The following is a 22,030-nucleotide window of genomic DNA, read 5'->3' as shown; positions in this document are numbered from 1 at the left end:
TAGTGGTCTGTGGCCCACAGATTGGAGACCTTTGCTGTAGAGGAGTTCCTTCAATCACATTGAAAGGAGAGAGAGAAAAAAAGAGAGAATTTGGTTTTTTTAAGCGTCAAAGAGAACCTGTGGTTGTGTTTGCACAGATCCTCAGCTGAGTCCCTAAGTGATCTCTTTGCTCTGATTGCAGGAAACAAATAGATATCTGCCAACTGTTTAAAGTCAATTATGCAACGGACTTGTCGCTTTTAAATCTTCCAAACGGTCGACACATCAATGCACTAAAATAAGGCTGCCAAGGCTGATGTTCGGGCAACAGGTTTAGCCTGTTGCTTGAATTAATCCCTTTTGTGTGTTAGCCTAAAACCCTGGACCTTAAACTAAGTGCCAAGCCTGAGCTTGCAGTTAAGCATGCATTTAGCATCCCTTGCAACTAAGAGGGTTAATACCAGTCCAGTTTGCCTGCTAAAGTTCTTTGCAATTAGTTCATGGTGGGGATCCAGTCTTGTGGTTACAATTAGCATTTTATTTCGGGTGCTATAAGCCTCTCCCCACCACAAGAGTTTGCTCTAATGTAAGGAAATAATATTGCTTTGAAGAATTTCATTACGTGATTCAACTTAGCAAAGCAAGCAAACGAGGGTTCTGCTTTATTTATATTTGATTTTTTTAGCAGGTGAGACCTCAGCGGCGGGGAAGAAGCAAGTATTTGGGGATGGTGGAAGGCAAAACGGAGTTTAGTTCTATAAAGATGCTAAAATGACAACTTATTCTATGTCCAGTAGGAGGGGTGTCAAAAACTGGGTTGACAGTGTTGAAAGAAAAATCTTCATCAAGGTCCAGTCCAAGCCGGGAATAAACCAAATGGAGACTGCTTTAGAAAGAAGAGGAGAGCCAGACAGAAAGATGGCTCTGGAAAGAAAACTGACCACTTGTAGTAGGGAGTGGGTTTTTATACCTTCTTGGGCTTTTGTTTGGAATTGTTCCTGGGGCATGAACTTTGGCCTGAGTCTGAGTGGGCCTTTCTGGTATTCTGGTGGCGATGAGTTAATCCTATTATGTCCCAAAAGGTCATATCCTGCTTCCCTGGGGCTGTGGCTGAGGACTGTTGGATTTTTTGGTGTGAGGGATTGTTGATTCTCTCTCATCCCAGCTTTCTGACTCCAGTCTTTCTGACAAGATTATCACATCTGCATTTCTGCAGATCTGGTTTCTGTTTGGGGCAGAGAGCCTTGGGGGGGGTGGGGGGTGGTTTCTGCCTTTAAGATCCTTTGAGGAAATATATTCTGCCTTTTTAATATTTCCCCAAATGCTTCTTTCTCTGGATTCTTCCACAACAGGTAAAAGAGAGATTTTGTTCATGGATAGATTGGCCCAGCCTTTCGGAATGGATTAGAAAACCTAAACCAGTGGTTCTCAACCTGTGGGTCGGGATCCCATTTGGGGTCGAACGACCATTTCACGGGGGTCGCCAAACAACGCAGTCCGCCATTTTTTTCCCCCTTTTCCTTAGCTGTGCTACTCCCTTTTATTCTATTGGCTTTTGAAAGCCAATAGAATAGCCTCTCTTGAATAGAGTCTAATTCGATTGGCTTTCAAAAGCCAATAGGAATTGTCCAGGCTGTCTCTGCCCTGCTGAGCCCACCTAAAGTCCCATTCTGCAAACGGTGCTGCACCAGTTGAGTAGTCCTCGACTTATGACCGGTTGGGGGTTGCGGCATTAAAAAGGTTGAGAACCACTGACCTAAAGGCTTCCCCGCCACTGAGGTCTCACTTGCTAAAAAAAATCAAATATGAATAAAGCAGAACCCTCGTTTGCTTGCTTCACTAAGTTGAATCACGTATGAAAAGCTCTTCAGCTTTCTTACTTTGAAGCTGTCTTCCTATGGCAGGGAGACTGGGGCTGCTTTCTGCCTTGGTTAAGATTTTTTTTCTCCATTTTTCCTTTTGGGGAAATATATAAGGTGACCAACCATCCTCCTTTAGGGAGGACAGTCCTTCTTTTGTAAGTTCTGTCCTCTCTTGAAAAGTGTCCTCCTACATGTCCTCCTTTTCGACATTTGAAGACTAATCTGTAAATCTCCGTATTCGATCGATGCCGAGCCGATCCGTGGCGTGTGAGGTGACGTATTTGTATTTGACATGACGATTCGTCAAGGCTCGGTACAGCGCGGCGAGACGCCATTATGAGACGCATGCGCTCCGCGCAAGGAGAATTGTTTGGAGAGAGTGCGCCGCGCACAAGAGTCACAGGTTAAATAAAACTTAAAAGTATAAATACTAATAATTAAATTCGTATATTGGCTTGTGGTATACTATAAATGCTGATGGTTTATTTGTTTTGTAACCTCAGCTAACAACATTTGGATGTTATCGTTTTTTGGACAGGATCGCCCGTTTCTCTCTTTGAGCGTAGAGCAGAAGTCTCCAAACTTAGCTGCTTTAAGACTTGTGGACTTCAACTCCCAGAATTCCTCAGCCGTCTTGCTGGAAGTTGACAGTCGCACATCTTAAAAGGGAATTCTGGGAATTGAAGTCTACACATCCAATAAAGCAGGGGTCTTCAAACTTGGAACATTTATGACTTGTGGACTTTGACTCCCAGAATTCCTCATTCGAAGTCCACAAGTCATAGCCACGTTTGAAGACCCCTGCGATAAAGAATTGTGGCAGTTGAAGTCTGCATATCTTAAAGGGAATTCTGGGAGTTGACATCCACAGGTTTTAAGGGGAATTCTGGGAGTTGAAGTCCATACCTCATAAAGGAAATTCTGGCAGTTGAAGTCTACCCATCTGATAAAGAATTCTGGCAGTTGAAGTCCACACATCTTAAAGGGAATTCTGGGAATTGAAGTCTACACATTCGATAAAGCATTCCGGGAATTGAAGTCCGCACATCTTAAAGGGAATTCTGGGAGAGAAAGTCCACAGGTTTTAAAGTTGCCAAGTTTGAAAAAGACAGTTCCAGAGGATGCCTCCCAAATGTACTGGACTACATGTCCCATCTTCCCCCATTAGTAGCTGAGCATCCACAAGGAAAGCCAGAAGGGCATCATGTCTGAATTTGAACATGTAAGAAGAATGGGAGAGGAAAAACAGTTTGCAATTTGTAATTACAGATTTGTAATTTGACATGCTGGCTGGGGGATTCTGGGAATTGAAGTCCACAAGACTTAAAGTTGGAGACACCCCCCCCCCCAGCACAGGGATAAAAGTCTGAAGGATTTTCACTTTGTGTTTTTCGCTGTCCTCTTCCTGTTTTCCCACAGTGTGAATATTTGAATATTTGTCTTATCAGGGCAGGGAGCTGACATTTTATCAAATATAAACCATGCAATTGATGACTCATTAATTCTGCCTGATGGGGTTAAGTTGTAAAATAAACAGTCAGGCTACTCTAATCTTGACATTTGCTTACTTTGCAAGCAAGAGCCAAGAAAAAGTTTCCAGGCTTCGCAAATGCCTTGAAGCTGAAGGTATAAATTCTAAAGTACAAGCAAAAAACATAATAAAAATATTGCAAACTGTTTTTCTCCCCACTTCTTTGTATGGATCCAAATTAAAGAACTGATCCCCACTGGGCTTTTTTTGTGGAATTATAATGCTCAGCTGCTGATGGAGGAAAATGGGACATGTAGTCCAGCATCCTCTGGAGCTGTTTTTTTTTTTCAAACTTGGCAACTTTAAAACCTGTGGACTTTCTCAGAATTTCCTTTAAGAGGTGTGGACTTCAACTCCCAGAATTCCTTTAAGACGTGTGTATTTCAACCCCCAGAATTCCCTTTAAGATGTGTGTATTTCAACTCACAGAATTCTCTTTAAGACATGTAGACTTCAACTCCCAGAATTTCCTTTAAAACGTGTGTATTTCAACTCCCAGAATTCCCTTTAAGACGTGTGCATTTCAACTCCCAGAATTCCCCAGTCTGGCTGAGGAAATCCTCATTTCTTAAAATTGCCAGGTTTGAAAAACAGTGTGCGAGAGACAAAGCTAGGCTAAATGATGCCACAAAAATGATCGGGTGAAGCTTCAGTGTTAGATTTTGGGGGAGCTGATCCATGGCTGGGGACACCCCTCATGCTTCCGATTCCCACAATTACTGGGATCGAGTAGCAAAAGGAAGGATCAGTCCAGCAGACACCAATTCACTGCCTTAGTGTTCCCATCTGTAAAATGGAAATATTACTAGTTGGGGTATCCATAGGCTATGTCGAAAATGTGGGGTGGTGGTTGAAATAATGCAATTGAAACTCTGCTTGATTTTTTTTACGGGGGGAGGTCAAGATGGGAGCCTTGAGAGGGCAGGTTTTCAACTGTATTAGTGAAGTGGCCATTTTGACTTTTTTGACCTCCTCCTGGACACCCCAGATCCCAACCAACAGGCATCCTTGATCTCCAGGCCAAAGTGCAGTACTGAAGTAAATAAAAACATGCAAAAAAAAAAAAATAAGCTCTTTCACCAATGAATATTTGCCGCTGGCGTAGTGGTATCTTCAAGATTCCCATTGTTGCGTCCTGGGTTCGAATCCCGGCTAACGCACCAAAACTGTCAGGGGAAAAACTGGTTAAAGAGGAACAAGAGGCAACACCCAACGAAATTCTCACTTTAGGATCCAGAGGTTTATTTCAATTTAACATACAAAATCAGCACTTTACGTTTCAACAACGTATCGCAATAAGGACCACATGGACAGCCGTCATAAAGTGTGACGGCTGTGGGCAGGTGGCAACACTCCTATCTTTGAGGCAGGCTTTATACCTGAGCACTGGGCCCACCCCTGACATTCTGGTGTTACCCAATAGCCACCCCATTCCCCTTTTCTGGTTAAAACCATCATTGTATGACTTTCTGCAACGTTTCCGTTTGCTACTTCCCTCTTCCCGGAACTGATCTCCAGGCCAGCTCCCTCTTCCTGGAACTCACCGCTGGGTTAGTTCCTTATTCTTTTCCTGTTGTCCTGGTTATCAAGCCACTTCCCTGTTCTACTCTGTCCTTGTTCTCACCAGTACCTTCCCCACTTCCGTTTTCTACACGTCTCATTGCAGAAGTTGTACCCGGTAGCAAAAACTGTCACTGTGAGAGGGACCAAACTGTGGAGTCCTAGTGGACGATCGCTAGACTATGAGCCAGCCGTTGTGCAGCAGCAGCCAGAAAAGCTAATACAATTCTGGGTTGTATAAACAGAGGCAGAGAGTCAAGATCATGTGAAGTATTAGTACCTCTTTGTAAAACCCTAGTAAGGCCCCACCTGGAATACTGCAGCCAATTTTGGTCACCATGTCACCAAAAAGATGTTGAGAGTTTGGAAAAAATTCAGAGAAGAGCCACTAAGATGATCCAAGGCCTGGAGACCAAAACATACGAAGAACGGCTGGAGTACTTGGGTTTGGCTAGTCTAAAGAAAAGAAGAAATAGGGGAGACATGATAGCAGTGTTCCAGTATCTGAGGGGCTGCCACAAAGACGAGGGGGTCACTTTATTCAGCAAAGCACCAGAGGGAAGGACGAGAAACAATGGTTGGAAACTGATCAAAGAAAGAAGCAACCTGGAATTAAGGAGAAACTTCCTGACAGTGAGGACAATCAGCCAGTGGAACAGCTTTGCTTCCAAAAATCGTGGGCGCTCCATCACTGGAAGTTTTTAAGAAGAGATTGGACAGCCATTTGTCTGAAATGGTATAGGTTCTCCTGCTTGAGTGGGGGGCTGGACTAGAAGACCTCCAAGGTCCCTTCCAGCTCTATTCTATTCTAAGGCATTCCTCTATTCTCATACATTCTTCTCCTATGTTCCGTTTTTATGACGAAATGTGTGTCAACCCCAAACCGGCTACTGAAGGTCAACAGCAAGTGATAGCCAAGTGCCAGCAGCCGAAATTCCCAGTAATTTATGTCTCTGTTTGTTAATTTGTTAATTTAGATTGGTAGAGTCGCCCATCTCAGAATAATTAAAATCAACAGCGAGAACAAAGGTCCTATTAAAAAAAAAAGCCACCTTTTCTTGGTTTATTTTACTACATTTTGCTTTGTCGGGGTTTTAATGTGTCTTTCCTTTTAATTGCGTATAAACACCCTGGGAGCTGGTGCTCATTAAGGCAGTGTGTAAATATAATAAGGGCAGATCTAAGAGGTTGTGAATTTAGATCACAGGTTGGCAATGCCTGAGGATTGTGCGATGTTTTTTTTTTTTCTGGCAATACGCTGATCCTCACGATGGGGGGGGGGAGAGTTGAGGGCACAGGAGAACAGTTGCAAATAAAGAATTACACTTAATTTTGAGCGGCTTCCGATGGAGGATTTCAATAGAAAAACTCACAAACCAACACAGTGCTAGGCTGCATTAACAGAGGGATATAATCAAGATCACGTGAAGTCTTAATACCACTTTACAACGCCTTGGTAAGGCCATACTTGGAATCCTGCATCCAGTTTTGGTCACCACGATGTAAAAAAGATGTTGAGACTCTGGAAAGAGTGCAGAGAAGAGCAACAAAGATGATCAGGGGACTGGAGGCTAAAGCATATAAGGAAAGGCTGCTGGAATTGGGTATGTCTAGATTAATGAAGAGAAGGACGAGGGGGGACATGATAGCAGTATTCCAATATCTCAGGGGCTGCCCCAAAGAAGAGGGAGTCAAGCTATTTTCCAAGGCATCTGAAGGCAGGACAAGGGTGGAAACTGATCAAGGAGAGAAGCAACCAAGAACAAAGGAGAAATTTCCTGACAGTGGGAACAATTAATCAGTGGAACAGCTTGCCTCCAGAAGCAGTGAATGCTCAAGCACTGGAAGTTTTTAAGAAGAGACTGGACAGCCCTTTGTCTGAAATGGTATAGGGTTTCCTGCCTGAGCAGGGGGTTGGACTAGATGACCTCCAAGATACCTTCCAACTTTATTATTATTATTAACCCCAACACTTTGGTCCAGTCAAATCGATGCTGTGCCCACTTTACAGAATGGAAGACAAAGTCACGCTGGGAGTGAGATGAACGGTCTTTAAGTTGAATAAAGAAATACAGGGTAGTCCTCGACTTACGACATTTCGCTTAGTGGCTGTTCGAAGTTACAATGGCACTGGAAAAAAGTGGCTTATGACTTAAGTTCTTCACACTTACGACCGTTGGCATCACCCCTATGGTCATGTGATCCAAATTCAGACGTTTGACAACTGACGCACATTTATGACGGTTGCAGTGTCCCGGGATCACGCGATCCCCTTTTGCGACTTTCTGACAAACAAAGCTAATAGGGAAGCCAGATTCACTTAACGACGGTGTTACTAACTTAAGCACTTAACAACGGTGGCAAGAAAAATTGTAAAATGGGGCAAAACTCTTAACAATTTAACGATGACCTCGCTTAGCAACGGAAATTTGGGCTCGCAAAAGGGGATCACGTGACCCCGGTGGACGCTCCAACCGTTCTAAATGTGAGTCAGTTGCCAAGCATCTGGATTCTGATCACGTGAGTGTGGGGATGCTGCAACGGTCGTCAGTGTGAAAAACGGCCATAACTCACTTTTTTCAGTGCTGTTGTAACTTTGAACGGTCACTAAATGAACTGTTGTAAGTTGAGGACTGCCTGTCTACAGCAGTAGCTTCTCAACCTGGAGAACTTTAAGATGGGTGGACTTTGACTCCCAGAATTCCCCAACCTCTCCCGGATATTCTGGGAGTTGAAGTCCACAAATATGAGCTGAGGAATTCTGGGAGTTGAAGTCCACAAATGTGAGATGGGGAATTCTGGGAGTTGAAGTCCACAAATGTGAGCTGAGGAATTCTGGGAGTTGAAGTCCACAAATGTGAGATGGGGAATTCTGGGAGCTGAAGTCCACAAATGTGAGATGGGGAATTCTGGGAGTTGAAGGCCCCAAATGTGAGCTGAGGAATTCTGGGAGTTGAAGGCCACAAACGTGAGCTAGGGACTTCTGGGAGTTGAAGGCCACAAACATGAGCTAGGGACTTCTGGGAGTTGAAGGCCCCAAATGTGAGCTGAGGAATTCTGGGACTTGAAGTCCAGAAAGGTGAGCTGGGGACTTCTGGGAATTGAAGGCCCCAAATGTGAGCTGAGGAATTCTGGGAGTTGAAGGCCACAAACGTGAGCTAGGGACTTCTGGGAGATGGCCACAAATGTGAGCTGGGACTTCTGGGAGTTGAAGGCCACAAACGTGAGCTGGGGACTTCTGGGAGTTGAAGGCCCCAAATGTGAGCTGAGGAATTCTGGGACTTGAAGTCCACAAAGGTGAGGTGGGGACTTCTGGGAGTTGAAGGTCCCATATATGAGCTGGGGACTTCTGGGAATTGAAGGCCCCAAATGTGAGCTGAGGAATTCTGGGAGTTGAAGGCCACAAACGTGAGCTAGGGACTTCTGGGAGTTGAAGGCCACAAACATGAGCTGGGGACTTCTGGGAGTTAAAGGTCACAAATGTGAGCTGGGGACTTCTGGGAGTTGAAGGACCCAAATGTGAGCTGAGGAATTCTGGGAGTTGTAGTCTTCCCATCTTAAAGTTTTTGAGGAAACACAGATCTACAGCATCAATTCTAAAGATCGGCGAGCTGCAACATTTGAACAACTCGGTGTTGGCCCTAATCCCGTTCTCTCTCCTGTTTTCCCAGTGGAAGAAGAGAAACCGTCGTTCTGGAATGAACTGGCCGATAAAGCCATTCGGAAAGCCAGCCGGTTACAATACCGCAACTATCAGGCCAAGAACCTCATCCTCTTCCTTGGAGACGGTGAGTAGTTACATCAGGGTGAAGCCTAACCAGGCTGGAGAGGCTGCTGACTTTATTACACTCTTTCTTGTTCTTTCCCTCTCTTTTTTTATATGGAACTATTGTAGCATTTGATTTTCTCCTTCCAGTGGCTTTGGAAATGCCGCTTCCTCACTCAGGATTTTCCCAACCCAAAGTGACGGTTTCAGCTTTGCAAGAGAGAATATCTCTGCATTTGCTTATATTTTTAATCCACAGATTATGCTTTATTAACGGTGAAAAAATCGAATTAAATATTGTGAATAATAATAATAATAATAAAGCACCTGCAACATAACACCCCAGACTTAACAATTGTCGATAAGAAAGACAAAAAAGTCTGGATAGTGGATGTGGCAGTGCCTGGAGACAGCAGAATAGATGAGAAAGAACTGGAGAAGATAACAAAATACAAAGACCTACAAATAGAAATAGAAAGACTGTGGCAAAAGCAAGCAAGGGTAGTACCAATAGTAATAGGCTCCTTGGGTGCAATCCAAAAACAACTGGAGCACCACTTGAACACCATTGGCATTGACAAATTCGCTATTAGTCAATTGCAAAAGGCGGACTTACTAGGAACTGCTTCCATCCTGCGACGATATCTGTAATACCATCAAACATCCACATCTGCCTATCCCAGGTCCTGGGTAAGGACTCGATAGGTAGACAAAATGCCAAATCCAGTCTGAACATCTGGCTGACTGTGCGATGATCCAAAATAATAATAATAAAGTTGGAGGGGACCTTGGAGGTCTTCTAGTCCAAACCCCTACTCAGGCAGGAAACCCTAGATCAGGGCTCTTTTATGACTCGTGGACTTCAACTCCCAGAATTCCTGAGCCAGCACGGCTCAGCTTGGAAACCTCTCCCTTTCCCCTCAGCATGGCTGGCTCAGGAATTCTGGGAGTTGAAGTCCGCAAGTCATAAAAGAGCCAAGGTTGCCTACTCCTGCCCTAGACCATTTCAGACAAATCGCTGTCCAGTCTCTTCTGAAAAACTTCCATGTTGGAGCATTCACAGCAGGTTGTTCCACTGGTTAATTAATTGTTCTCACTAGTTCTAGGTTGCTTCTCTACTTGATTAGCTTCCATCCGTTGCTTCTTGTCCTGCCTTCAGGTTCTTTGGAAAATAGCTTGATTCCCTCTTCTTTGTGGCAGCCCCTGAGATATTGGAACACGGCTATCATGTCCCGCCTCGTCCTTCTCTTCATTAAACTAGACATGCCCAATTCCAGCAACCGCTCCTTATATATTTTAGCCTCCAGTCCCCTGATCATCTTTGTTGCTCTTCTCTGCACCTTCTAGAATTTGAACATCTTTTTTATATCTTGAATTTGAACATCTTTTTTTAAATCTTGGCAAGTATTCTAAAAGTTCTTTAAATGTTTTCTTTTGAGCAGTTGACATCCTTCCATCAATCAGTCCATTCCAGCTTTGGGTGTCATCCCTCCACCTTTCAGCAACGTCAATCGTACCCTACTTGCTCTCATGTACTAGTCCTTCAAGTTCCAGAGCTTGGGTGCCTAGACACGAATGTTCAAAGTATGAGGAACAAACGGGGAGAACTTGAAGTGCTACTACACGAGGGCAGATACGAAACCTGGTGGGATAAAACCCATGACCGGAACACACTGTTGAAGGATTTAACTTGTTCCAAACAAACCGATCTAACAAAAGAGAAGACGGAGTTGCGCAATCTACAAAAAATGCATTATATATAAAAAAGTCAAGGATGAAAACCTTGAATGCACTTGGGCTGACGTATAGGTAGTATAGTAGTGCTGAGAAGAGCAACAAAGATGATCAGGGGACTGGAGGCTAAAACATAGAAGGAACGGTTGCTGGAATTGGGTATGTCTAGTTTAAGGGATGAGGGGGGACAGGATTGCAGTGTTCCAGTATCTCAGGGGCTGCCCCAAAGAAGAGGGAGTCAAGCTGTTCTCCAAAGCGCCTGAAGGCAGGACAAGAAGCAACGGATGGAAACTGATCAAGGAGAGAAGCAACCTAGAACTAAGGAGAAACTTCCTGACAGTTAGAACAATTAACCAGGGGAACAATCTGCCTCCGGAAGTTTTGTGTGTTGTCATCCAGTCTACAAGAGAGTCCTTTCAGCAGTTCCAGGAAGGCTCCACAGCCATTTGCACCACTCAGGTGACTCTGAGGACACAGATAAGCCTCCAAGTGGCTCAACGACTCTCTGAAAGAAGGCAAATGTCCAGCTGTCTGCAAGGAGTATAAATTCTTCCATTCCCCACCACCCAGTCAGAGCTGAAGAAGCTTCCTTGCTTCTTTATATTCCTTGCAGACGGCTGGTCATTTGCATTCTTTCAGAGGGTCATTGAAGCCACCTGGAGGCCTATGTCAAAATTGAACAGCCCTCTCTCAACAGAGGGTGAGGGATATGACACCATCTATCTCCAGTCTACAACATGGTCCTTTCAGCCATTCCAAGAAGGCTGCACACCCATTTGCACCACTCAGGTGACCCTGACGACACAGATAAACCTCCAAGTGGCCTCAACGACTCTCTAAAACAGTGGTTCTCAACCTTTTTAATGCCGTAACCCCCAACCAGTCATAACTCGAGGATTACCCAACCGGTCGTAAGTCAAGGACTTTCCCTGCCCGGGAGCGCCACACATGCATGGTGCCGCCTCCTGCGCCGGCCGAGGCGTAGCTGGCAAGCGGCAGACACGGCGCAGGCCGACCACCGGCTGGGCCACCAGCTGGCCCAGCCCAAGGGAGATAAGGCACCCGCTGGGCCCCACGCGCGCCAGCAACCCTCCCTGCGCCCGCCGGCCTGCCACCTCCCACCCCTGGCCCTCTTTTACTTCCATTTTTAGTAGTTGCTCAGCACGGAGGGGTGGAAACTTCCAGACAGCTCGCCTTCGCAGCAGACAACTTGCAGCACCGTTTGCAGAATGGGGCTTTTGGCGGGCTCAGCAGGGCAGAGACAGCCTGGACAATTCCCATTGGCTTTTGAAAGCCAATAGAATTAGACTCTATTCAAGAGAGTCTATTCTATTGGATTTCAAAGCCAGTAGAATAAAAGGGAGTAGCACAGCTAAGGAAAAGGGGGAAAAAATGGCGGACTGCATTTTTTGGCGACCCCCGTGAAATGGTCGTTCGACCCCAAATGGGGTCCCGACCCACAGGTTGAGAACCGCTGCTCTAAAAGGAGGCAAATGACCAGCGGTCTGCAAGGCGTATAAATCCTTCCATTCCCCCACCCTCCGGTCAGAGCGGAAGAAGCTTCTGGGATGAGAAGCAAAACGTCTTCAAGGAAAAAACAAGAAGGTCCACTTGCCTCCTGAAAAAAGCACCTTTGGGACAAACCGCGACCTGGATGACTTGAGCATCTCCAGAAACGCCAAATGAAGATTTCATTCAGCCGTGCAGGTTTTCTCATGCTGAATTTCTCTCCTTTGGCAGGGATGGGCGTTCCCACCATCACGGCCACCCGCATCCTGAAGGGGCACCTGCAGAATCCGCCATCTCCCGAATCCCCGCTAAGCATGGACTCTTTTCCGTACGTGGCGCTTTCCAAGGTAGGAAGAAAGCCCGGGCTTTTGTCCGTCTGATCCTGGAGCTCTGAGTAGTTTGCCTAGTGCAGTGGTTCTCACCCTGTGGGTCGGGACCCCATTTGGGGTGGAACGACCATTTCACGGGGGTCGCCAAACAACGCAGTCCGCCATTTTTTCCCCCTTTTCCTTAGCTGTGCTACTCCCTTTTATTCTATTGGCTTTTGAAAGCCAATAGAATAGACTCTCTTGAATAGAGTCTAATTCTATTGGCTTTCAAAAGCCAATAGGAATTGTCCAGGCTGTCTCTGCCCTGCTGAGCCCGCCAAAAGTCCCATTCTGCAAACGGTGCTGCACCAGTTGAGTAGTCCTTGACTTACGACCGGTTGAGTAGTCCTCGACTTACGACCAATTGGGGGGTCGCGGCATTAAAAAGGTTGAGAACCACTGGCCTAGTGGACAGCCACTCATCTTTCCCTGTCCACCAAGGTTCCTGGGGCTTTAGGCAGTCATTCAACAGGGGAAGCCTATGCATGGGTCGCAGCTGGGAGGAGGGTCCTCACTTTTTCCATGCCCCTTGGGTCCGGAATCTCAAAACCAAAGTGCCTCCGTGACCACTTTGGGTAGATGAAAAGGGGTTGCAAAACCAGATTCAAGGCAGAGTCAAACAAAGGCAGTCCTCATTTTACGACCATCCGCTCGGCGATTGAGATTACGACGGCACTGAAAAAAGTGACTTATAAACAGTCACATTTATGACCATGTCGACGTCGTTTGTGACCTTCCCAGAGGGGTTTCCGACCCGCAAAGTCGGTGGGGAAAGGGGCTGAGAAGGTCACAAATTGCGACCGTGCGATGACGACTCGCTTCACGACTGCAGTGATTCACATAATGACGGTGGCAAAAAAAAGGATCATGAAATTGGGGCAGTCACCTGATGCTTCGTTTAACGACCGTGCCTCTGAAGGATGTATTTTCTGGCATCCGATTGTGAATGCAGACTGAGGAGATGGTTTTCCCCAGGCATGAGGTAGAAAAGTTGGTCACCTGTTGAACGTCAGCCTGCAGTCTGGGTTAGGCCCAGAACCGTTGCCAGTTGCAGTCAGCGATTCAAATCGTCATGCTCCAAAGAGTTTCTATAGTTAGTCCTCAACTTACAACGGTTTGGTTAGTGCCCAAAGTTACAATGGCAGTGAAAAGACTGAGTTGCAACCGTTTTTTACACTTAACGGCTGTTGCCGCATCCCCGTGGTCACGTGATCAAGAGTCAGGCCCTCGGTAATTGATTCATAGTTATGACGGTCGCTGCGTCCTGCAGATACGTAATCCCTTTTTGCGACCCGCACCCCCCTTTTTTCCTACACTTCTCCTTTCCCCTTTCCCTTCCTTCCCCCCCCCCCGCTATTTGCTTTTTGTCTTTTATATTTAAAACTAATAAAAACCATTAAAAAAATCATAAAATGGGGCAGAGCTCACTTAACAACTGTGTCGCTTAGCAACAGAAATGTCGGGCTCGATTGAGGTCGTAAGTTGAGGACTCCCTGTATTCTGCAGTTTTTTGAACCCATCAAGGAGAGGCAGCCAGTTTGAACTGGGTCTGCTTGGGCCTCTTGTTCCCAACAGCGGGGCTGGCCTTCCTTCAACCCCCATCCCGGACCGTCCCCCAGAAGCTGTTTTGAGATCCTGGGAAGACGAATACTCGGGACTTTCTCCCAGCTGTTCCTCTTGCTTTCTGCAGACCTACAATGTGGACCGGCAAGTGTCCGATAGCGCAGGAACAGCCACTGCCTACCTCTGTGGGGTGAAGGGCAACTATGGGACCATTGGACTGAGTGCCGCTGCCCGGTACAATCAGTGCAACACAACAGCTGGCAACGAAGTCGTATCAGTCCTGAAGCGGGCTCAGCTGGCTGGTAAGGATGAGCCGGCGGGAAGTGGGAAATTGGAGGCGGGTGGCTTTAGAAGAAATGTATCAATTGCAGTTTGAATTTCAATCTCAATTTCAGTCTCAATTTCAGTCTCAATCTCAATCCCAATTACAATCCCAAAACCAATCCCAATCCCAATCCTAATCTCAATCTCAAACCCAAACCCAAACCGAATCCCAATCTCAATCCCAATCCCAATCCCAATCCCAAAATCAATCCCAATCCCAAAACCAATCCCAATCCCAAACCAATCCCAATCCCAAAATCAAAATCAATCCCAATCCCAAAACCATCCCAATCCCAATCCCAAAACCAATCCCAATCCCAATCCCAATCCCAATATCAATCCCAAAACCAATCCCAATCCCGATCTCAATCCCAATCCTAATCCCAATCTCAATCTCAATCTCAATCCCAATCCCAAAACCTAACCAAAATCAAAACCAATCCCAATCTCAGTCCCAATCTCAAAATCAATCCCAATCCCAAAACCAATCCCAATCCCAATCTTAAAACCAATCCCAATCCCAATCTCAAAACCAATCCCAATTTCAAAACCAATCCCAATCTCAAAATCAATCCCAATCCCAAAATCAATCCCAATCCCAAAACCAATCCCAATCCAATCCCAATCTCAAAATCAATCCCAATCTCAACCCCAATCCCGATCTCAATCTTAATCCCAATCCCAATCCCAATGTCAATCCCAATCCCAATCCGAATCCCAAAACCAATCCCAATCCCAATCCCAAAACCAATCCCAATCCCAAAATCAAAATCAATCCCAATCCCAAAACCAATCCCAATACCAAACCAAAACCAAAACCAATCCCAATCCCAATCCCAAAACCAATCCCAATCCTAATCTCAATCCCAATCCCAAAACCTAACCAAAATCAAAACCAATCCCAATCTCAATCCCAATCTCAAAATTAATCCCAATCCCAAAACCAATCCCAATCCCAATCCTAAAACCAATCCCAATCCCAATCTCAAAACCAATCCCAATCCCAAAACCAATCCCAATCCCAATCCAATCCCAATCTCAAAATCAATCCCAATCTCAATCCCAATCCCAATCTCAATCTCAATCCCAATCCCAATCCCAATGTCGATCCCTATCCCAATCCCAAAACCAAAACCAAAACCAATTCCAATCCCAAAACCAATCCCAATCCTCCTACAAGGTCCCTTCCAACTCTCTAATTCTAATTCTAATTCTAATTCTAATTCTAATTCTAATTCTAACCTGATGGCTTTCACACGTGTCACTCCCCTTTCAGGCTGATTGTTTGAACGGCCCTTCCTTTCTCTCTTTCTCCCTCCATGGCTGCAGGAAAGTCCGTGGGGATTGTGACCACCACGCGAGTCCAGCACGCCTCCCCAGCGGGGAATTACGCCCATGTGGTGAACCGGAACTGGTATAGCGACGCCAGCCTGCCCCAATCGGCACTGGCGGGAGGCTGCAAGGACATTGCCCTGCAACTCCTCGAAAACGTGGACCTCACGGTCAGTTGGGAAGAGTTGGAAAACCCATCGGCCTTCTTTGCCAGACATTCAGCAGCTCCAGGAGCTGCTCTGAAAACATACAGGTAGTCCTCGACTTACGACCACAACGGACCCCCCAAATTTATGTTGCTAAGCGAGACATTCGTGAAGTGAGTTTCGCCCCATTTTACGACTTTTCTCGCCGCATTTGCTAAGCGAATCGTGATTACGTTCGTTGCATGGTTGTTAAGGGAATCATGCTTCCCTGTGGACTTGGCTTGTCCAAAGGTCACAAAAAGGAGACTCACGTGACCCCGGGAGTCTGCGACCGTCATAAATACGAGTCCGTTGTCAAGCATCCCAATGTGAATAACGTGACTTTGGGGATGCTGTAGTAGTGGTCGTAAGTGTGAAAAATGGCCACAAGTCCCTTTTTTCAGGGTCGTTGTAACTTCGGTCACTAAGGGAACGGTTGTAAGTTGAGGACTACCTATAATTTAAAACAAAAGAGAAAAACCGCACCTTTCCCACGAAGCCAATACCTGTCAATCATTATCACGGTGTTGGTTTTCTGACGTTTACTCGGTCCGTTTTATGATACTTCCTGTTTTTTAAATTCTTTCCAGCCACTTCGAGAGCACTTGGAATGATAAGTAGAACGGGCAATATGTATTCAGTAATAAGATAAGCCAACTTCCACTTCACCAGAAACGGGGAACGTACCGGACAAAGGTTTATAGCCTCGTGTTTTATGCTTATCGACTTTCTGCTCTGTGCATAATACAAATGATGTACCAATAAAGGAGAATGTTTGTATCTCGGGGCTGAATGAGGTGGTCTCTGAGGCTGGGCTGTTTTCTTGGAGACGTTTCGTTACCTGAATAGGTTACATCATCAGTGCTAGACCTGATTAGTGCTGGTCCAGAGTAACACTGATGATGTTGCCCAGTTAGGCAATGAAATGTCTGCAAGTAACAACCAAGCTCAGAGAGCACCAAGGGCCCCACCGTTGTCAATCACTACCACCTCCTCCTTCTCCTCCTCCTCCTCCCCTCCCCTTCCTCCTCCTCCTCCCAGCACTGATGATGTTACCTAGTTAGGCAATGAAATGTTTGCAAGACAACCACAAGTTCAGAGAGCACAAAGGACGCCACTATCATCAATCTCCTCCTCCTCCTCCTCCTCCCTTCTAGCACTGATGATGTTACCTAGTTGGGTCATGAAATGTCTTCAAGGAAACAATCAAGCTCAGAGAGCACCAAGGACCCCATAGTCTTCCTCCTCCTCCTCCTCCTCCTCCTCCTCCTCCTCCCTTCTAGCACTGATGATGTTACCTAGTTGGGTCATGAAATGTCTGCAAGAAGACCACCAAGCTCAGAGAGCACCGAGGGCCCCATAATCCTCCTGCTCCTGCTCCTGCTCCTGCTCCTGCTCCTGCTCCTGCTCCTCCTCCTCCTCCTCCTCCTCCTGCTCCTCCCTTCTAGCACTGATGACGTTACCTAGTTGGGTCATGAAATGTCTTCAAGGAAACAATCAAGCTCAGAGAGCACCAAGGACCCCATAGTCTTCCTCCTCCTCCTCTTGCTCCTCCTGTTCCTCCTCCTCCTCTGCATCCTCCACCACCACCTCCTCCTCCTCCTCCCTTCTAGCACTGATGATGTTACCTAGTTGGGTCATGAAATGTCTGCAAGAAGACCACCAAGCTCAGAGAGCACCAATGGTCCTACAATCCTCCTCCTCCTCCTCCTCCTCCTCCTCCTCCTCCTCCTCCTCCTCCCAGAACTGATGACGTTACCTAGTTTGGGCCATGAAGCATCTGCAAGAATGGGCCCCAGGAAATAATGTTTTCTGCACACTCTCCTTCCCTTGGCAGGTGGTCCTGGGTGGGGGCAGGAAATACATGACCCCTCAAGGCACCCCAGACCCCGAGTACCCCACCCAAAACTCAACCAGAGGGGTTCGGAGAGATAACAGGAACCTGATTGAGGAATGGCTCCGAGCTTCACCGGTAAGTGATATTCTTTTTCCGCCTCTTCTCCCATCGGCTGCCACTCCATTTGGGACGGAGCTACAGATCTCGACCTTGCTCCAGCAGAACGGCCGTTACAGGTGGTCCTCAACTTACGACAGTTCATTTAGTGACGGTTCACGGTTACAACGCCACTGGAAAAAAAGTGACTTAGGACCGTTTTGCATATTCAGAACTGTCGCAGCATCCCTATGATACTAGAGCCTTGGCGACTGACTCGTGTTTATGACGGTCGCAGCGTCCCCCTTCTGACAAGCAAGACCGATGGGGATGCCAGATTGATTGAACCCCTGCCGTGTTTCACTTAAGAACGGTGGCAAGCCGGGTCGTAAAACGGGGCAACAGCGCAGCAACCGCTTAGCGACAGAAATTTGGGGTTGAGCGGTGGCTGTAAAGGCTGCCTGTATTCCACACGCTGGGAAGACGGTTCAGTTCAAAGAAACGGAAACTTAAAAACACTGGAAGTTTTTAAGAAGAGATGGGAACGACCATTTGACTGAAACGGTGTAGGGTTTCCTGCCTGAGCAGGGGGTTGGACTAGATGACCTCCAAGGTCCCTTCCGGTTCTGTTATTCTGTTTTCTAAATGGCAGAGGATAGGCTGTTGCACTTGAGAGGCTGGAGGCCAAGTGTATGAATTGTAGTTTTTTTTGGGGGGGAGGGTGGAAGGGTACTGCACTTGTGAATGGCTGACATTCTGCCCCAAGATAGAATAGAATAGAATAGAGCTGGAAGGGACCTTAGAGGTCTTCTAGTCCAACCCCTGCTCAGGCAGGAAACCCTAAACGGCTGTCCAGTCTCTTCTTAAAAACTTCCAGTGTTGGAGCATTCACCGCTTCTAGAGGCAGGTTGTTCCACTGATTAATTCAGGGGGTCTTCAAACTTGGCCCTTTTATGACTGGTGGACTTCAACTCTGCCGGGCTGAGGAATTCTGGGAGTTGAAGTCCACCAGTCATAAAAGGGCCAAGTTTGAAGACCCATGTCTTAGATGAGCCCAGGGATCTTTGAACAGCTCCAAAGACCTGTGCTAGCAATCTTAAGAAGTGTGGACTTCAACTCCCAGAATTCCCCAGCCAACATGGGTGGCTGTGGTATTCTGGGAGTTGAAGTCCACATGTCTTAAAGCAACCAGGATGGAGAAACCTTGCTATAATTGAAAAAAAACAAACCCATGATGGCTGCAGGCAGAGCTTCAACTGCACCATGATGAGCGCCATTGTGACTTTTTTGACCCAACTTGGCCTTTCACACCGCTCTGGGTTTCTGTTCTAGGGTAAAAAGTACGTTTGGAATCGAATTGACCTCTTGCAAGCCGCCAGTGACCCGAAAGTTGACCGTCTTATGGGTAAAGGTTCAAAATGCTCATCCCCCCCCCGTGTGTGTTGAACACACCTGTCCACTGTGTGTGTTGCCCCCCCCCTTACTGGGTGCGAGTGGCTTCGGAAGGAAAGTTATTAAACTCAGTTTACAGATCCTGGAGAAGCTGGTTACAAAGAGAGGGTCCTTCTCAGGCTGCTCACAATTTCAGTTTGTGTGTTTGTGTGTGTGTGTGTTTTGGTGTGATGTTACACAGGAGGAAGAAAGGACTTCCCTGTCCAGCTCAAGAGAGAAAGTTTTAAACAGCAGCCTTCTGACATGCAGTTTAACACCCATCTCAAAATTGCAATTCAAAGCAGAGTTGCATTTGGGTTTGATTGATTGAAGAACAGGAGAAGGCCGTTAAAAAAATTCCTCCTTCTTTCTAGTTGGTTCCCCAAACTTAAATTGAATCATAAAACAAGCAAACGGCGTGGATTTGTGCTTTGGGTGGAACCCACCCTAAAGCTAACTCCAATATCGCCAAGTGAGCTTTTTGCATGTAGTGTGAAAGCAACCAGAATGTCTTTATCAGATCTTGCAACACGTGTGAGGTGATTACAGCTCTCTGAGTGGTTTGAACCTTGGACGTTCAACCTAGGCCAGGGGTAGGCAACCTTCGCTCTTTTATGACTTGTGGACTTCAACTCCCAGAATTCCTGAGCCAGCATGGGGGAACTATGGCCCCTTCGTGACTGATGGACTTCAACTCCCAGAATTCCTCAGCCGGCATGGGGGAACTATGGCTGCTTCATGACTCGTAGACTTCAATTCCCAGAATTCCTGAGCCAGCATGGGGGAACTATGGCCCCTTCATGACTCATGGACTTCAACTCCCAGAATTCCTCAGCCAGCATGGGGGAACTTTGGCCCCTTCATGACTCGTGGACTTCAACTCCCAGAATTCCTGAGCCAGCATGGGGGAATTATGGTCCCCTTTATGACTGGTGGACTTCAACTCCCAGAATTCCTGAGCCAGCATGGGGGAACTATGGCCCCTTCATGACTCATGGACTTCAACTCCCAGAATTCCTGAGCCAGCATGGGGGAACTATGGCCCCTTCATGACTCATGGACTTCAACTCCCAGAATTCCTGAGCCAGCATGGGGGAACTATGGCCGCTTCATGATTCGTGGACTTCAACTCCCAGAATTCCTCAGCCAGCGTGGGGGAACTATGGTGCCTTCATGACTCGTGGACTTCAACTCCCAGAATTCCTGAGTCAGCATGGCTCAGCTTGGAAACCTCTCCATTCCCCTCAGCATGGCTGGCTCAGGAATTCTGGGAGTTGAAGTCCACGAGTCACAAAAGAGCCAAGGTTGCCTACCCCCGGCCTAGGCCTTCACTCGTGGTGTGAAGGTCCATTCCATCTCTCTTGTTTTCCCCCAGGCCTCTTTGAACCTTCAGACATGAAATATGAGCTTTACCGAGACAACAGCACTGACCCATCGCTGGCCGAGATGACCGAAGTGGCTATCAAACTCCTCAGTTCCAATCCAAAAGGCTTCTATCTCTTTGTGGAAGATAAGTCTGGGGTCCCTACCAGGATGAGTGAGGCCTTCTTCTCAGGCTCTTCTCAGTGCCCCGACCTCCCCAAGCGATTGAAGGAGGAACCGATAGAGGAGAAGGGTTTTTTTTTCCGGGGGGAGGGTGATGGTGAATGAATAGCTTATCTTTACATAAGATGGGGTAACCAGGTCAGGGAAAGCGCTAAATAGTGTTTATCAATCTTGAAAATTATAATGGGTGGACTTCAACTCCCAGAATTCCCCAGCCAGCTAGGAGTGATGAGGAAGATGTGTGAACTTCAACTCCCAGAATTCCCCAGCCAGCTAGGAAAGTTGAGTGAACTTCTCCCAGAATTCCCCAGCCACCTAGGAATGATGAGGAAGAAGAGTGAACTTCAATTCCCAGAATTCCCCAGCTAGCTAGGAATGATGGGGAAGAGGAGTGAACTTCAACTCCCAGAATTCCCCAGCCAGCTAGGTGTTATGGTTCCAGCTAATGAAACACTTCAAAGAACTTCCAGGCATTTATTTTCCTAAAAGTCAGTGATTGTTACAAAATGTCGGCACATGCATAACGGAGGGATGCTAAGATCTGAGTTGTCTTCCTCTGAGCAGTTAAATTATCAGCATGTTCCCTCCCTAAATTAGCTGTCATATATCACATTATCCAATTAGAGTGAAGGTCAAAGGTTTCCTTCCTCTTTCTTTCCCAGGCTTTACCCCCAACCCCCCTTCTGCTCTGTATTAACCCCATAAATACCAGACAGTTCTGCATATTGTCAAAAGCAAGAATATGCAATATTTGCAGCGTTGACACTAGGAATGTTGAGTGAACCAACTCCCAGAATTCCCCAGCCAGTAGGAATGATGGGGAATTCTGGGAGTTGGTCCATCTATCTTAACGTTGCATCTGCTCTTTCTTTTGCACGAGGCAGAATAGACCACGGACACCACGATGGTGTTGCGAAGCGAGCCCTGACAGAAGCTATTGAGTTTGACAAAGCCATCGAACGAGCCGGGGAGTTGACGAGGGAAGACGACACGTTGACCGTTGTGACCGCTGACCACTCTCACGTCTTTAGCTTTGGAGGCTACACCCTCCGGGGAACCTCCATTTTTGGTATAGCAAATACCGTGGTGTGAGCTGGGTAGTTTTTGGAGAGAAGGATCTGAAGAGGTTGTTTGGCCCTCAGGGAGGTCATGAAACCCACAGTGGAGACCCTTACGAGGAATCTATGGGTCAGGAAAGATCAAGATAGGGGGAAATAAAACTATGAAAGATCTTGTAAAACAGAACTGGATAAGATCTCTAATAATCTGAGGTAATGTTTCTCCATTAAGACGTGTGGACTTCAACTCCCAGAATTCTACAGCCAGCCACGTTGGCTGGGGAATTCTGGGCGTTGAAGTCCACATAGCTTAAGGTTGCTAACACTGGTCTTTGGAGTGTGCTGTGGGT

The 22,030-nt window shown here is 46.7% G+C and overlaps 1 protein-coding gene across 1 annotated transcript in view; it reads left to right on the top strand.

Moving 5' to 3' along the window:
• LOC120300879 (intestinal-type alkaline phosphatase-like) overlaps positions 1–22,030 on the top strand; it is a 30,622-nt gene that overhangs the window by 5,481 nt on the left and 3,111 nt on the right. The window contains exons 2-9 of the mRNA XM_039327410.1: positions 8,604–8,720; positions 12,173–12,288; positions 14,000–14,174; positions 15,526–15,698; positions 17,551–17,685; positions 18,979–19,051; positions 20,453–20,587; positions 21,500–21,691. Of these exons, the coding sequence (XP_039183344.1) occupies positions 8,604–8,720; positions 12,173–12,288; positions 14,000–14,174; positions 15,526–15,698; positions 17,551–17,685; positions 18,979–19,051; positions 20,453–20,587; positions 21,500–21,691 (1,116 nt within the window). The remainder of the gene's footprint in view (positions 1–8,603; positions 8,721–12,172; positions 12,289–13,999; positions 14,175–15,525; positions 15,699–17,550; positions 17,686–18,978; positions 19,052–20,452; positions 20,588–21,499; positions 21,692–22,030) is intronic.

The sequence above is a fragment of the Crotalus tigris genome, unplaced genomic scaffold (genome assembly GCF_016545835.1).
Source record: "Crotalus tigris isolate CLP2741 ecotype Arizona unplaced genomic scaffold, ASM1654583v1 scf7180000024361.1375286210:1436186, whole genome shotgun sequence".
In the NCBI taxonomy this organism is placed as follows: Eukaryota; Metazoa; Chordata; class Lepidosauria; order Squamata; family Viperidae; genus Crotalus; species Crotalus tigris.
This window is presented reverse-complemented; position numbering and strand designations above follow the sequence as displayed.